The 17,618-nt window shown below is 45.4% G+C and overlaps 1 protein-coding gene across 3 annotated transcripts in view; it reads right to left on the bottom strand.

The window, feature by feature from the left end:
- Positions 1-12,070, bottom strand: part of ZNF592 (zinc finger protein 592) — a 45,391-nt gene extending 33,321 nt beyond the window's left edge. The window contains exon 1 of one of the 3 annotated variants that reach the window (XM_083475576.1): positions 11,739-12,070. Coding sequence is in view for 1 of the 3 variants with exons in the window: in XM_083475575.1 (XP_083331701.1) it covers positions 10,392-10,419 (28 nt within the window). In the remaining 2 variants the exon portion in view is untranslated. The other 2 variants (XM_083475577.1, XM_083475575.1) reach the window with 2 other exon arrangements.
- Positions 12,071-17,618: the final 5,548 nt, after the last annotated feature.

The following is a 17,618-nucleotide window of genomic DNA, read 5'->3' as shown; positions in this document are numbered from 1 at the left end:
CCAAAGCCTATGATTTTCCTTCTACAGATCGTGATGCAGTATTATATACTAAAAATAATGATAACCCAGGGGTGTGAGAAATATGCCACTCTTTCTAATAGCAAAACGTCTTGGTCCAGTGCCTATCAGTTGAACAGTCCACAGACAAGGTTCATGCACAGTCAAGGGGCCTCCCCAGGTATGCAGAAATGAATACTTGTAAATTAAAAGGGGGAAAGAGGCTCAAAAAGCCCAGTTGTGTGAGGACTTGAGGACGCTCATTGGGTTCCAGAAGTTACTGAAAGTTGAGTGCATCAGCTGAAAGGAAAATACTGCGGCATAAGCTTTCGTGGACTAGAACCCACATTAAGAGATGCAAATAGGCTCCAGACCACTGAAGCTTTATCTTTAGGCAAACACAGCTACCCCACTTGGAAGTGGCTTACTGTATCCTGAGGGGGCGCAAGAAATGCCATGAGATTTTTTTAAAAATCTCATACCTGCACCATACAGGGAGGTTTCAGTATAGGGGAAAACAAAAACAGTATACTGTATATACTCGTGTATAAGCTGACTTTTTCAGCACATTTTTTATGCTGAAAAAACCCCGCTCGGCTTATACTCAAGGCGGGCAGTGGAGGCGGAGGGACGAGCCAGGCCTCTCCCAACCACGGCTCCTATGCCTGCTCTTGCGAGTGGCAGAGGTGGCGGCAGGAGGGACGAGCAGCCCGAAAAGAGCCCTTTCTTGCAGCTGGTCCCGCCGCCGCTGCCCGCAAAGGAGCCGCCACCACCAGATTTGTGGTGTGGTGAACCAGCTTATACTCGAGTCAGTAAGTTTTCCCAGTTTTTTGTGCTAAAATTAGGTGCCTTGGCTTATATTCAGGTCGGCTGAAACGGTATATATTTTCCTTTTCCTGCTCTCCAGAATCTCCTCCCCCTCTATCTTCGCACATCATAGCAAAAAAGTGCCCAAATTCAGGGCTAATAGCTCTTTTATCGTATGGCGAGGGAAAGGAGGAGCGTGGGAAAGAAAAGCTCCCCCACATACCACAAGCCCTGAACAGCACTGCAAGGCATCTTTTCAGGCTGGCTAGAGCTCTGAACAGGAGAATTCCTGTTAAGGGCTGAGGATACACTGCAACACTTTGTTGCAGGTTCCCTCTATATAATAAACAAACAACCTTGTGTTGCTGGCACCCTGAGGTTCTCATCATTCTTCTTGTGTCGTTTACCAGGTGCTGCCTTGCTTTTTTTGTTGTTACAGTTGGTACGTTTCTTGCAGCAAGCCCAGCCAAGGAGGGAAAGGGACTAAAGTGTGGCATAAACTGATTATTTGCAGTTGGTCTACAGCCACCAGGGGAAACAGTGCCAAAATACGCATTAGAGCAATCCCTTCCTGGCTGATAGAAAGGTTCACAGCGATGGCTTCTCTTTACCTCATGCCTTTCTGGGTTGCACACACAGGGTGATGATATAAGGGAATAATTATTTTGCTCCAGACTGCACAAAGGTCATACAAAGAGCAAAGTCCACTTTCTGTGACGTGCCCTCCAAAGCTGTCGAGTGTGACAACACATAAAGTTAAAGGGGAAACTCTCCCATTCTCCTGCTGCAGAAGCCAAATACAACTGCAGAAGCTGGAACTTAAAACTCATGCCATTTTATATAGCACAAGAGCACCTGGGTATGGTATCCTAAAGTCCAGCCTTTGCCAACCTGGTGCCCTACAGATGTTTTGGGCTCCAATTCCCACCAGCCCCAGCCAGAACAGGGGCTAAGTCTACATTGCCTATTGGCTGCCCAGCTGATACAGGAAGGACTGTAGCTCCCCTGCTTTGCATACAGAAGGGCCCAAGTTTGATCCCTAGTACAGTCGTGCCTTGGAAGTCAAACAGAATCCATTCCGGAAGTCCGTTCGACTTCCAAAATGTTCGAAAACCAAACTGCGGCTCCTGCAGCCAATCAGAAGCCCCGTCAGACGTTCGGGTTCCAAAAGAACTGGAACAATCGCTTCTGGGTTTGCGGCGTTTGGGAGCCAAAACGTACAAGTTCCAGGGCGTTTGGGAGCTCCAGGTATAGCTGAGAGAGAACCCTGCCTAAAATCCTGGAGAGCTGCTGCCAATCAGTGTAGACAATACTGAGCTAGATGGACCAATTATCTGACTTGATATAAGGCATCTTCCTATACAACTCAAAACATCTGGAGGGCACCAGGTTGGCAAAGACTGCTGGACACGCTTCTCTTGACATCAGTTCAAATGCTTCAAGGAGTGTGTCAGCTGCTACAATATGAGAAGCATCACCTTCAAGTAATGTTTTCATTTTAATATAGCAGAAAACCCAACTGGCAAAGACAGAATCAGATTTCATCTATATACTGCCCTTTCTCCATGGAGCTTAGATTAGCGTATGTAAGGACCATCCTGTTTTATCTTCAGAACCACCATTTCCGATAGGTTAGGCTGAGAGAGATTGACTGGTCCAAGATCATGCTGCTTCACTGTAAAAATGGATGAACTAGCAAGAACAGGGCCCAGGATGATCCATGTTCAGGCAGAACTAGTATTTAAAAAAGTGCCTTGTTATGAAAATCATGAGTGCTAGGCCAGGATGCAGCGCAGGGTTCAAAATTAGCCAGGCACCACCCCTGCACCACCTCATATTTTGGACTTCAAACTCTACAATTCATTGAAAACCACAGGCCTTAAGCAAGAGTCTTGCCAGCTGTTAGATACAGCCAAACCTGGTGAAATCAGCCTTCATCTGCACTGTGAGAAAGGGAAAAAACAAGCATGGGGCCAAATATAGATGTACTTGACTGTTCTGCAATTCTTCTGCAGACCACCTCACTGAAACATACAAGCTACAAGTTTGAAAAACTCTACATTAGGGAATCTTGCCTACCACAGATGATTCATAAAGAAAGGTTAATGGTTTCTATGCAAGTTTCCTTTTTTTAAAAAAAAACTTTGCTGTTGGAAGCCTTGAAGTGTGAAAAATACCCTAAGCCACACTGTACTGTGCTCTACCCCAAATTAATGATTCTTCACAAGACTGGGATGAATGCAGGTATGTATTTGAAAGGGTCTGAAAAGATTCCTTGTGATGGGAAAATAGCTTTCTTGTGTCGACCAAAGACTGCAAAGATTAGGAAGCACAGAAGATCATCCCAGGTGTCGGTGAGCGACAGTCTATGAACTAAGGGTAAGAAAGACTGGGCAGTTCAGAAAATCCATGGTTTCCAGTGCTTTAGACAGGAAACCCAACTCAGACATCACAGAAAATAATGGTTTCTGCTAAGCCAGCCTTCCCCAACTTGATGCTCTCTAGGTGTTTTGGACTACAACTTCCACTATCACTGACCACTGGCCAGTGTCAGGCTGACTAGTGCTGATGGGAACTGGAGTACAAAACATATAGAAGACATCAAGTTGGGAAAGGCTGTGCAAAAAATAAACAGACCGTAAAGTTACGCATAAGAGTGTAAGCCGAGCTTGTTCCGAAGTCTACAAAACATGGACTTCAGGGTTATCTGAACCAGGACTATAAAGCTATGGGCAGTTTTAATTTCACTTCTAAAACTTTTGTTATACTTAAAAACTGCACTTGTTACAACTAAAGCTCAATTCAGTGTTCCGTTTCCAACAATAGTCAACTAGTCGTCATTTGGGAGCTCAAAAGCAAAGAGTACAATAGTTACAGCCATCCATTATTATTCACCCCCAGTATCTGAGACGTATATTGACTTTAAATATGGATACTGTAGTCTACTGTGTCAAGGCTAATAATAAGTTAGCCAACATGATTTTGTCTAATGTTTCTTTAATGCTCTCTTACTCTGCTGGCCATTATCTTCTGATGAAGAATTTCATCTGGTCATCCTGCAATAAGTACTATTTATTTACAAATTAAATAACAAATAAGAGCATCTTAAATGCAGCCTCACCCGAGATCACACTACAGCCTCCCACCCAGTCACTTATCAATAAGTTTTTCCTAGCTTCAGCACCAGGTTTAGGGTGGTGCAGATGGTTCCCCCCCCCCGAGCGCTGAGCCAAGGGGGTAAAAACTTAAGAAGCCCTGCTGGATCTAGGCCAGCATCCTGTTCTCACAGTGGCCAACCAGAGGCCCATGAGAAACCCGCAAGCAGGACCCAAGCTTGAGCGCTCTCCCCTTCTGCAGTTTCCAGCAAACGGTAATCCCATTGCTCAGTCCCAGCTCCTGCCAACCTAGCAGTTCGAAAGCATGCCAGTGCAAGTACCGTATTTTTCGCTCTATAACACGCACCTGACCATAACACGCACATCGTTTTTAGAGGAGGAAAACAAGGGAAAAAATATTCTGAATGAAACAGTGGACGTATCATTTTTGTGCTTCATGCTGTGGCCACAGACATGTGATCTGATGGTGAATTTGGGGTGACCCAATGCAAAAATCCTGAGAATCCCTGTGGATCCATGCTTTGTAACCACGTTTTTGCACCATTGCAGCCCCAGGCAACAGTGGGTGCGTGATTTGGGGGGGGGGGCAGGCTGTAGCCATGGACATGCTATGTGCTCTGATGGTGAATTTGGGGTGACCCAATGCAAAAATCCTGAGAATCCCTGTGGATCCATGCTTTGTAACCACGTTTTTGCACCATTGCAGCCCCAGGCAACAGTGGGTGCGTGATTTTGGGGGGGGGGCAGGCTGTAGCCATGGACATGCTATGTGCTCTGATGGTGAATTTTGGCTGACCCAATGCAAAGATCCTGAGGATCCATGTGGACCCATACTTTTTAACCACGTTTTTGCACCATTGCAGCCCCAGGCAACAGTGGGTGCGTGATTTTTTTGGGGGGGGACAGGCTGTAGCCATGGACATGCTATGTGCTCTGATGGTGAATTTTGGCTGACCCAATGCAAAGATCCTGAGGATCCATGTGGATCCATGCTTTGTAACCACGTTTTTGCACCATTGCAGCCCCAGGCAACAATGGGTGTGTGATTTTGGGGGGGCAGGCTGTAGCCATGGACATGCTGTGTGCTCTGATGGTGAATTTGGGGTGACCCAATGCAAAGATCCTGAGGATCCATGTGGATCCATGCTTTGTAACCACATTTTAAGTGGGGAGGGAAGGAAAAACACAGAAGGCTAAGAATGCAGGAGAGGGCTATAACGTGAGGAAAGGAAGGCAAAAGTTCCCACCCACCCACCCACACAAGCCAGCCACTGTTTAAGGATTTCATCCTTTTAAATGGAAGAAAGCATATTTGAATGCTGTGTGTCTCCAAAAACAAAAAGCAGGAAGTCAAATCAGAATTTTAAGCCGAATCTGTAATCTCTCTTCCCTTCACATACATTGTTCCCTCCGGAGCAGGGACAGGATAGAGCGACGCTCTGCTCTCCTCTCTACTTGCCTGGAGGGGAGGGGCTTTCCCTGCTCTTTGTTTGGACGCTCTGCTTTCCTCTCTACTTGCCTGGAGGGGAGGGGCTTTCCCTGCTCTTTGTTCCGTTTGAGCAAACACAGCAACGAAACAGAGCAGGGTGGGCAGTAAGACCCTGAGGCAGAATGAAGGAAAGCAGCAAGCTTCCTGTCTCACGGAGCTCCCTTCTCCCTGAAGCGCGGTTTGATTTTTGCCTTATTTTTCGGCTGCAGGGACCACACATTCGCTGCATAACACGCACAGACATTTCCCCTTCCTTTTTAGGAGAAAAAATCTGCGTGTTATAGAGCGAAAAATACGGTAGATAAATAGGTACCGCTGCAGCGGGGAGGTAAATGGCGTTTCTGTGCAGTCTGGCTGACATCACAGTTCCGTTGCACCAGAAGCAATTTAGTCATGCTGGCCACATGATCCAGAAAGCTGTCTGTGGACAAAGGCTGGCTCCCTTGGCCTGAATCGAGATGAGTGCTGCATCCCCATGGTCGCCTTTGACTGGACTTCACCGCCCAGGGGTCCTTTACCTTTTAATCAAGCACATCAAAGTGTGGAAGCAGAGCAGAGCCATCATGGCTAGTATACAATATTTGTAATAGTATCCTGCCCTGCCATTCCTTACTAACCTTTTCTCTGAACTGAAATTAATATTTCCTTCACCGGGATGATCATCATTTTAGGTCCCATTTCTATATATTCTCTAGTATTAGTGTATGACATTTGGAAAACTACAATGTATAGAACTTTCTTAAAGTGTCCATGATACAAAATTCATATTGTGGCAATAAGATAACACTTCCGGATAGATTACTCAAGCCACAACTTGTCTGTGGATTGTAGTTTTTCTCTCTGCGAGAGAATTGTAGCATCCACTACCAACAGAAACATTTGAGCTCCTAATGCATCAGGCTATGTAACAAGACATTTCAGACATCACAAAGCCATCATAGACAATCCAAATCCTCATGAAACAGCTGGAAAAGCTTGAAAAGTGGGAGCTGTGGGTGTTGCTATAGTTCCAAATGCACTCACAACTGTTACTTGCAAATATTTTATCCATTTATTTAAATAAATGAACAATCACAAATGGGGATGGGACCATAGTTCAGCAGAAGAACAAAAATTCAATTCCCCTATATCTCCTCTTAAAAGGATTTGGTAACAGGTGATATGGAAGTCTCATCCCAAGACCCTGGAAAGCCATGGCTAACCAGAATTGTTAAACAATATTGGGCCCGACTGACCAGTGGTCTGGCTCAGTCTCCTATGTTATCCTAGCACCCTCCTTTACTCGTCGTGCTCTATTGAGACTTCCATTATACTCTGCAAAATCTAAAATATGCAAATATAGCATGATGCACACTTAAAATGGTGATGCCAAATACAGGAGTGAAAATATTCACTGCCTTCATTAAATACCAGGATCTTAAGAGGCTCATTGGTCATCTCTCAGATATTCTATGAACTGCCCTCTCTAGCTTCAGTTTGGAAACCACATCAATGAGAGCCAAGAAGAAGTGTGCATCCATCAATCATAATCTGGTATCCTGCTTGCAGATACAAAATACGCAAAGAAGAACATTCCATGCAGTCCTACAATTCATAATAAATGTCCAAGGGATGGTAATGTTAAGCCTTCTAGGATTTGCTACACATCCTGGGTCGATATTCTTTACCCACTTACTCCTTCCTTTTCCTTGTGTGTCTATTTAGATCAGAGATGGGGAGCCTGAGGCCCTCCAGTGGTTGTTGGGCTTCAACTTCCATCAGCTCTAGCCAGCATGGCCACTGGCATGGATGATGGGAGTTGTAGTCCAGCAATATCTGAAAGATTACAGGCTCCTCATTCCTTATTTAAATCCTATACCTGAGGGCTGTGTTTTGCCATTCCTTAGCTTATGCCACATATTGTATTATACCTTGTTTTAGGGGTATATGCTAGATGACTCTTCGTTCATCTAGCTCACTATTGTTTAAACAGGCTGGCAGCAGGTCTCAAGATTTCAAAAAGGAGACTTTCCAAGCACTGACATGAGATGGCTGAGACTCGAACCCAAAACCATTTGCATGCAAAGCATCCACTCCACCACTGAGCTACAGCCCTTTTCCAACTGGGTTCACATATGTGCTCCTAACCCTTTCCAAAAATGTGCAGTTTTATTGCCCCATCAACCAAATGGAAATGGCAAGAACCTTAGGAGGTTACTAAAAAGCTGAATGGAGATAAGGACTGCACACTAATATCATCATCATCATCATCATCATCATCATCATCATCATCAATATTATGAGTTATAGTCCCATCAAGATGAGACAAGGCCCAACACAAAGAGAAATTACAAGTTCAGCTTTATGCATTCACTGCAAATGACCTGTCCAATTTAAATTCACTCACAGACTTAACTGCCTGTTAACTTTTGAAACTGTCTTGATTTGAAGAATCTTAATGCTATTAAGAAACAAGCAGGCATTTTAATGCCTTCATTAAAGAGGGAAAGAGATTGCCAAAGAGTAAGATGACGCGGAAACAATTCAAAAACTTTTCCACCAGCAATGGTCACCAGTCAGTTTGCTAAATTTTCCGAACGTCAAGTCAACCAGAGGGACAGAGTAAGTGTAACACTGCAAAACACCCAGAGGGCAGACTGAAGACACTAAAAATGCTACCAAAGGAAAGGCTCTTATTTTGCTGGTGGCAAACACATTTATAAGTGCAAGTTTGAAACGAACAACCTCAATGATAAAGTCACAGACTGGTCAAGCATTTCTTGTAAAAAGTGTTGCTCTGTTTTGAAAGCTAAATTGACAAGTAGTAACCTAGTATCCTAAGCACGTACAACGAAATCCAAACAACGTTCTTTCCTATTATCTTCACCTTTGTCTCCTTCCTCTATTGCCTATGTCAAATTGCTAAGTGTTGAGTTTTTCAGGGCAAGGACTTGTCTTCTCACAAACTGTTAGTGAATAATCATAACACCCCTTAGCTCTCATGACCTCTCAATTTTTTTTGAAAATCACACTTCATTTCTAAGCTTACTGGCTCTTTGGTATCTAGACCATCAACACCAACCGAAAACCCATAGTGGGTATTCTTCCTCAGCTCCTCCTCCTCGTATCACAGTCACAAAACCGTCTATTGGAAATTGCTGAGTACTTGCTATCACCAATAAGATGTCTAAATTTGTTTACACATACTCATTCCTTGGTGGAGTCCTAACTACCCACCTCCAAACACCTCCATTTAATAAACACTGCTTTAGGTAAAGGGACCCCTGACCATTAGGTCCAGTTGCGGACAACTCTGGGGTTGCGGCGCTCATCTCGCTTTACTGGCCGAGGGAGCTGGCGTACAGCTTCCGGGTCATGTGGCCAGCATGACTAAGCCGCTTCCGATGAACCAGAGCAGCGCACGGAAACGCCGTCTCCCTTCCTATTTATCTACTTGCACTTTGACGTGTTTTCGAACTGCTAGGTTGGCAGGAGCAGGAACCAAGCAACGGGAGCTCACCCCATCGCGGCGATTTGAACTGCCGACCTTCTGATCGGCAAGTCCTAGGCTTTGTGGTTTAGACCACAGCACCACCCGCATCACCTAAACACTGCTTTACCTAGACAATTAACTTGCCAATGTTTACAATCATTTTCTGGTATTATTGTTATCATTGCCTGAAGCATTATTTTTCTGCTCCTGACATACTGATACATCCATTTTGGCATAATCATTCAATTGCAAGGTGATTCCCCCCCCTACTCCCCCCCTAAAGAAAAATGTTGAATTGTCTCACAATATCTAAGTAAAAATGTCATTCTAGCAAGAGAAGTTAAACCTTTTTTAAGCCTGACCCGAAACATATCACACGACAGTAGATCTCATAAGTTTTAGCAGGGTTTACTTCAAGGCAATGACGCTTTAGATTGTGATTAGTCTTCCAGATCCCCATGATGAACATGGTTTGAACACATTTGATGCAGCAACCTGGCTAAGGCTAAGGCTAAGTTTCTGGTCTCTGCTTAGGCGGGAGACTGCCTAGGTCCCCATGGTCAACTGCAGAGAGGGAAAGTGGAATATGTGTAATAAATAAATAGCAAGTGAGTGCAATCTTCTATACACTTACCTAAAAATAAGCCTCATTGAATATATATATATATTTGGGAGAGGGGAGATGATACTTCAGAGTGAACATGCATAGGATTGTGCTCAGTGATGTGGGTCTTCTAGAAAATTTTCCACCACAAATTAGGGTAATTTGTAAAGCATACTTTTCAATTTGCAGGAGCTAAAGAGTGATCTAATTTAGCATGCTTATTTTACTTTCATTTAGCGAACAACAGTAAACATTTTGAAACTGCCAAGCTTGCCAAATGCTGTATTTGTAATTGGCGTCCAATCGCTGCTAGTACTGAACGAATAAAACTGAAAGTATTCTATGGAAAAATAAAGCACTGGGAAATTTTCCGAACCACATCACTGATTGCCCTGTAAGGCTATGAGTTGGTTCAATGTCAAAATCATGAGTTCCCAGTTTAAATATTAGTTCAGTCATGGGTGGCCTTGAGTTGCTCCAACAACTAAAGAAATAATCAACCCCTGTCTGTAATATGGTGATAGTATCTGTCTATCCAAAATATCCTTACAACAGCCCTGCGTGTGGAATGATTCAGCTCTTGATAAAAAAAAACAGCAACTAACTTTTACTCAGAGTAGACCCAGTAAAATCAATGGCCATGACTAATTAAATCCATTAATTTCAATGCACTACTGTGAAAGTTAGTTGAATACAACCCATTGTAAACAAATTACCCTAGACACATTTACTCCAGATTAAGTTCCAATATCATCTACTAGACTTGATTCTTAGCATGTTTTGTACCAGTTTGCAAATATTTTATGAGACCTGACTGGTCTTTCTGAAGAAATCTGAGAATCAGCTGAAGCTTAGCATCCCCAAGGAGCTTTCCACTGGCCAACTGAAATGCTCGGCAGCACTCACCATATGAATTCCCCAGGGGAGTGCGCATGAATGTTGCAACTTGGGGGTAGAAACCGAGTAAACATGCCCAGAAGGAGGTGGTGTTGATAGCAGGTTAGGTATTTTGAAGCTTAGGGCACAGGAGCAGGAGAAAAACCAACATCTGGTAAATAAGGCACCTGTCAAGGTTGAGAAGAGTAAGAGACCCCAAAAGTGGGCAGCGCTGCAAGGGTGACCCTATTAGATCTAGAATTTAAGACTGAGAAGGCAGCTCTTTGCCAAATCGATGTGAGCTCAGTACGCTTTGCAATTTCTGCTTTTGCATCTATGGAAAATTCACATGCGTGACCAAGGTTTATTTGCAAACTCACGGGTTATACAGGTGCATATATCAGGGAGTCAGGGCGGGCTGTGTGTCCTCTTGTCCAAATGTCTACACAGCAGCAAAAACAAGAGTCAAACCAACACGCAAAGTGATCCCGGTAAAAAGGGGACCAAAGTGTGAGGCACCCCTACAACTGGGTGGGGGCAAGTAAATCATCCCAGTATGTGGGAGGGAGGCACGTTGTGGTTCTGTTAACAGCATCCTGAATAGCCATTCAGAGCCCTGCCCGTCTATTTGGCCTGCCTGTGGGCATCCCCACAAGAGGACACCTTGCCCGACCTCTGGGGCAGGTCAGCAAGGCAGAGATTTTGCCAAGGGCAATGCCCGCTCCAACGCCGGGAGGTCTCCAGGGCCACTTTCCCGATCTCCCTGCCCCTAAAGTGACGCGACTGCACTCAGCTGTAGGAGAGGTGCACTGGCACCCTATTAGTATTCTGATCCCCCCCAAAAAAATAAAAATTAAAATGCAATGGGGGTGGGTTGCGAAAGTGGGGAGAGGGCGGAGGCGGCGGGGGGGAGCAAGGCGCAGACGTCTCGTCTGGACGTGCAAATCGGTGGGGTGGCGCACGGAGGCTGCCCGGGTCTGGCGCAGGCTGGTCCCGGATGAGGATGGCGATGGGCAAGAGGCACGCTGCCCGTGGGTCTGCCCCATAAGGGAGGCCGGCGTGCAGGCAGGCATCCCCCAGCCCCGCAACCCCACCGAGAGCATGGCGTGAGCGGACCCAGCCTGGAGCCGCCGCCGCAAAATGGGGTTCTGGCTGGCGGCGGAGCCGGGGTCGCCGCTCCGGCGCGCCTGCCACGGGGCTCGGTCCGCCCGCTTCGCCTCCCTGCCTGCGCGCCTACCCGAGTCCCGGGGAGCCTCCGAGGAGAGGGGCCTGCGCCAGCCAAGGGGCCGCGGCTGCGCTAGGCCAGGCGCCGAGGGAGGCGCCCCGCGCCAGGCCCGGCCGCGAGCGCCCCGGCCCGCTCGCCCCGCCGGCACTTACCGACACCGTCAGCTCCGCGGTGGGCTCCGTCGCCGCCCGGGCCCGCACAGGCCTCACCCAGCGCCGGGCAGCGGCTGCCTCAACATGGCGGCGGAGGGCGCGGGAGGGGCTGAGCACGGGGCGGGGCCTCGGAGGACGGGCCCACTCGCCCCGGCGGCCTCGCAGTGAGCGGGACGCGGCCAGGGAGAGCGCCCGGGTCGGGCAGGGAGGGGGCGGCGGCGGCGGCGGCGGCGGCGGCCGGGCTTCGGCGGATGCGTCTCCGGAGCGGCGCCTCTCGGGTTGGGAGTGGAGGCCCGCCCCGACCCCCTGAGCTCTTGGCGGCCCGGCTTTGCCACCCTGCTCGCCCCCTCCAGCCTCCTTCGGAGCCGCTCGCCTTCACGCCAGCAGCCTCGCCGTTTCTTTTCTTGTATAATTTTTATTACATTTTCCCTTTTACATTTCACATCCTGAAGATATCAGTGACTTCCCTTCTTCTCTTTCCACCATGGTTCATTTTACATATCATAAATCCTTCTTATTTTACAAAAACTATACCAATCGGATTTCCATTATTACTGTACACCCATCAAAACTTATTTACACTGCTGAATTTATCTTAACGCTGCCAGCGTTTTCAGTTGTGTTATAAGATTTTCTTAAGTCTTATAAATATATAATAAATGTTCATAAATGTACCAAGCAAACACATATTTAAAGATATAAATCACATGTCTGAAACCCATAGGAAAAGTCCTAAAGCCATTTTGACTCTTTCAGTCACCTCAAATATTTCTCTACAAAGTCGAAGCAAATGCAGAAACCTCCCCATTGTCTCTGTCCTGCCTTAAGGGCAGATTTAAGGTGTGAATAGGGTGAGCCTGTGACCCGGCTCAGGAATTATTATCATTACAAAAGAATGGCCAAACTCCCTAGGTAATCCAGTCAAGTGACCATTAACAGGTAACCTGGCAGACAGGGTAAAAACAACTCTCAGACCTCAGATTTCTCTTGTAGACCGCCTTTTCTGTGATGTATGTATGATGTTTCTGGGGGTGGTCTTGGACTCCAGGGCGGGCAATTTAAAATGTCTATGTAAGGATGGGCACACCTTTGTTCTGGGTCCTCCTCCTCTCTCCTGCGTGTGGGGGGAGCCCCCTGTTGCAACAGTTCAATAAAGATCAGGCTTACTAGCTGCTTTGCTTCTCAATATTCTCTGGTTGGTCTCTGTTATTTTCTCCTACCGATAGAGAACCTACAAAAGGAATCTATAGGGGCTCTTGGGTACCCCATAAGGGAAAAGGAGCAATTTTTTTCTCATAACAGGGCTAACAAGACACGGGCCGCAGTTGTTGCCTACATAAATAACCTTTTCTGACACCAGGGGAATTTCAGTCTGAATTTTCCCCAGAAAGGACTGAGTTTTTTGGGAAAGTAATTTTAAACATTTTTTTTCAATTCATTATAGATCATTTCCCAGTACTCTTACCCTTTTAACACCACATATGAAAAAATGTTCCCTCCGCCTCTTTACACCTCCGGCAGCCTCACCATTTCAGCCCTTTCTTGTTATTTGCAATAATAAACCCTGAAAGGGACCAAAAGCAATTAATGACTTTGCTCATAATAGCATTTATAACCCACCTGAAAAGAAGGAAAAATCCAGCCTTCCCCAGGGTGGCTTTCAAATGTTATAGGAACAAGTTTATTTATGTCCTTTTTCCAAGGGGTTCAGGGTGGCAGACATAATTTATTTCATTGTTGTTTCTTCACTTCATTATTTCCCTCATGCTATTTATTTATTTGCTTCTTCCTCCAAGCTGTTCAGGTCCTGCTTTTGGATCCTCACAACACCCCTGCGAGGTGGGGGTGGCTGGGTTGCTTTTTGCCAGCACCAAAATGACCCTCCCCCACAGTGCAAACCTAGGCAGTGTTTGTGGTGGTCCTAGGCTGCCCAGATGACTTGCTGATGTGGCCCCAAGGAAAACAGATCAGTGCCTTTGGCACCAGCTTGCTGCAGGAATTGCCAGAATGAGTCTCTTGGGGAGTTGGACAGCAAAAGCCAACCCCTGGTTTTTCCATAACAAAAACTCTAGGGTTTGTGGGATGTAAACAAAGGAGCAGTCAATGACAACATTCCTAGAGTGTACATGTTAGAACATGGGGAGGGATGTCTGTCCAGCAAGCAGGTAAACTTCCTGGGGACGGACTTCCTCCGCATGTGACCAGAGGTGGGTGTGGCCTCACCTGTGCAGGTAATGACAAAAGCACAGGGCAGGCAGCCATCTCTCTCTCTCTGCCATTTTCCTTCGATGAGGAAGCATGTAAAGATGCCCTCTTGGCTCTCAGCCAAGAGAGGAGATAAGGTCTATCTTACAACAAGATAGATTCTAAGTATATGTAACCTTTTTAAGCCTGTCTACCTTCTGGGATCATGTTGTGAACAGAACGTGACTAAACTCTTTTATACTTTTATAAAGACTGTGTTGTGTCTTGTATTTTAAGAGGGAACAAAGGGGAAATTACCAGAGTAATTATTATAGAGGTTCTAGCGAACCTGTGCACACATTACCGTTGCGAACTAAAAGGGGAATGTCTATAAACTCTGCTGATATTTTGGGAACTTGTTAGCACAAGTTGGATAAGGATATAATCCCACAATATATCCTCTCCTGCACCCCAGAACATTCCCACAGGGATACCCTCTGCTGCCATAGAGTGTACTGGCTGCCTCACTCGCTGCTGTGTGAAGGATCCTTATGTGTGTGGCAAGAGGTTGACGTTGCAGCTGGATCCCATGGCCTTGCTATTTCAACATGTGAGGAGCTCCATTGAGAGAGTTATTTATTTTTATTGCTGATGAATTTTTGTTTTAAATTGTTCCACCCAAAAAATAAATAAATAGATTTTACAAAAGAAAATGGCATAAAAAGCATAATGAAAGGCCTGGGAAAAGGAAAGAGTTTTGGGCGGCCCCACAAAGATAACAGGGAAGTTGCCAGGCAAACCTCCCCAAAGAGAGAGCATTTAACAAATAAGGGTACACCACTGAAATTGCCTCGGCCCCCAAAGTTATGCAGCTTCCCTCATGGGGTCCCCACCGACAATGATGCCTATATGTAGACAATGGGGTACGATCAGCAGGGCCCCTTTCTGCACATGTTGCCCCTTCACAGGAGGAACGTCGCATTTACACAGCATTCAATATTTTCTACAAGGGCAATGAGATGTTGTTGTGATCGCTAGTGGGGGATTTGTTTGGCATGCTTGGATGCAATAATGGGCTGGATGAGGGCCAATAAACTGATGCTTAATCCAGACAAGGCTGAGATGCTGTTAGCGGGTGATGCTTTTGCCTGGCTAAGTGGTGTGCAACCTGCTCTACATGGGGTCACACCCCCACTGAAGGAGCAGGTTCGTAGTTTGGGGTTTTTTGTGGATCCATTGCTTGCACTCATTCTCACACATTGAGTTTGACTTTCTACTTGCCCTTCACTATAAGGTCCCCAGGCAGATTACCACTGTTAAAAAATTTTAATATCAAATATAATATAATATCAAATATCATATCAATAATATCATATCAAAAACAGTCCCAAGAATAAGGGTCCGTGTGTGTGATGCCAAAGACCAGGATAAAGAGCTATGTCTTCAGCAGATGAAAGAAACTACATAAGGATGGTGCCAGAAGTACCTTTACAGAGAGGAAATTTCACAATTTAGAGTCTGCCACAGAGAATGCCTTCTTCTGAGCTGCCACCTCCTGAACATCTGAGGGCAAGAGAAGTACCGTACCAAGAGCAGGGGTCAGCAACCTTTTTTAGCTGTGGGCTGGTCCACAGTCCCTCAGACCATGTGGGGGGCTGGACTATATTTTGGGGGGGGGGGAATGAACGAATTCCTGTGCCCCACAAATAACCCAGAGATGCGTTTTAAATAAAAGCACACATTCTACTCATGTAAAAACACCAGGCAGGCCCCACAAATAACCCAGAGATGCATCTGTCTCCTGAGACCAGGGCCCTGCAGGATCTGATTTCTTTCTGCAGGGCCTGTAAGACAGAGTTGTTCCACCTGGCCTTTGGCTTGGAGCCAATTTGATTCCCTCCCCCTCTTTCTTTTTTCCTTTCTCTTTCTGTATTGGAACTCCTATTCGGGGACTTCCTTGGCTTTTTTTCTGGCCCATGTAGGACCAGTCTGGGTAGTTAGCCTTGGTGAAGACGTGACGTTTTTATCCCCCAAAAAGTTTTTGATTGAGTTCCACTGAAACGAGGCTGCATTTTAATGTTTTAATGTTGTATTTTAATTTTGTTTTTTAAGCTGTATTCTAATCAATTGTTTTTATATTTGGTGTTAGCCGCCCTGAGCCCGGTCTTGGCTGGGGTGGGCAGGGTATAAATAAAATTTATTATTATTTATTATTATTTTAAATAAAAGGACACATTCTACTCATTTAAAAACACACTGATTCCTGGACCATCTGCGGGCCGGATTGAGAAGGCGATTGGGCCACATCCAGCCCCAGGGCCTTAAGTTGCCAACCACTGACCAAGAGCATCTTATCACCCAAGGGGGTCTGTAGGGAAGGAGCCACTACATTATTTCGGCCTTTAAACACCAATGGGAGCACCTTGAACTCATGGGTGTAGCCAAGGGAAACGGGGGGACAGCTGCTCCCCAAAATCAAGTAAATCAATAAAAATACTTAACTTGTAGCACCCTGCTTGTGGTTAACGCTTAGCTGGAATGAAATATTCAACGCAGCAATAGAGAAATTAAAATAATAATTTATTTGTCAGACAAATAAATGAGAGGCACAGTGGTATATGGTTACCAAGCTCTGGCCTGGGCTCCTGCCATTATGGCCAGCACTTATATTCCCTCAGCCCAGGCCCCTTGCTCCTCCTTTGGCTGCCTCTGTCCAATCAGCCTGGTTGAATTTCCTATTGGCTGATTGCTATAACCAATCCTAAAAGATACACCCATTTCCTATTGCCTTTTATGGGATACAAAAAGCTATATATTCTTCTATCTATAAATGACAAATAAGTAGTCATATATCTTACATTTGTCTCAACAAGGAACCTTAATTACCAGCTCACCTCTTGCCCTCCTTGCCCCATTGCCCTCCAAAACAGATGGTTAATAGTTTTAAATTTTTATCTTAGACAGATGTCAGGGATCTTGGGTTCACATTCTCATGCATCATCAATGAAAGATCTCCTTTTTGGAGGTCTTTAAACAATGGCCTGACAACCATATATCAGGAGTGCTTGATGGCGTCTCCTGTCTGGCAGGGGGCTGGGCTCGTTTGCCCCTCTGGTCTCCTACAGCAATATGACTCTATGAAATAAGAATTTAACATTTCTTTCTTTCTAGATCCTTTGCATAATTACATTTAAGCTAGTATATTTCATACATTATCATAGATAGCTTTTTAGAAGAATAAACCTTCTCAAAGGAAAGGATGGACCAGTTTACAGCCTCAAAATAAAAGCCTCTTCTTCTATTTACACTTCCCTTCTCAGCCAGTTGTTTTCTTTTCCATTTACTCTTGGCCTTTAACCTTAGGAAGATATGGCTCAAGTTTAAGGCACATGGTTTTATTTTACTGTTTACCAACTATTAATTATGTAGGGTCAGTGTAACCTTGGTCTCAGCCTGTAATTCCCTTTTTACGACTTTGAGAATTGTTTTCTGCTATAAATTAGGGGGCCCCCTTGTCCAGGAGGATAAACATCTTGCCAAAGTACTTAGGCAGTTGGTCTTCTGCCTGGCATAAACATTTGAAAATCTTTAAGCTCATTTTAAAATACAGACCCTAATCAAACTATAAGCCTTGATAAAAATGCCAGCTATGATTAGATGCCTCAAACTAACTGAGGTTCTTCTCCCCACAACATG

The sequence above is a fragment of the Podarcis liolepis genome, assembly GCF_965112155.1.
Source record: "Podarcis liolepis genome assembly, chromosome: 14".
Lineage (NCBI taxonomy): Eukaryota > Metazoa > Chordata > Lepidosauria > Squamata > Lacertidae > Podarcis > Podarcis liolepis.
Note: the sequence above shows the minus strand (reverse complement) of the source record. Positions and strands in the feature narration are given on the sequence as shown.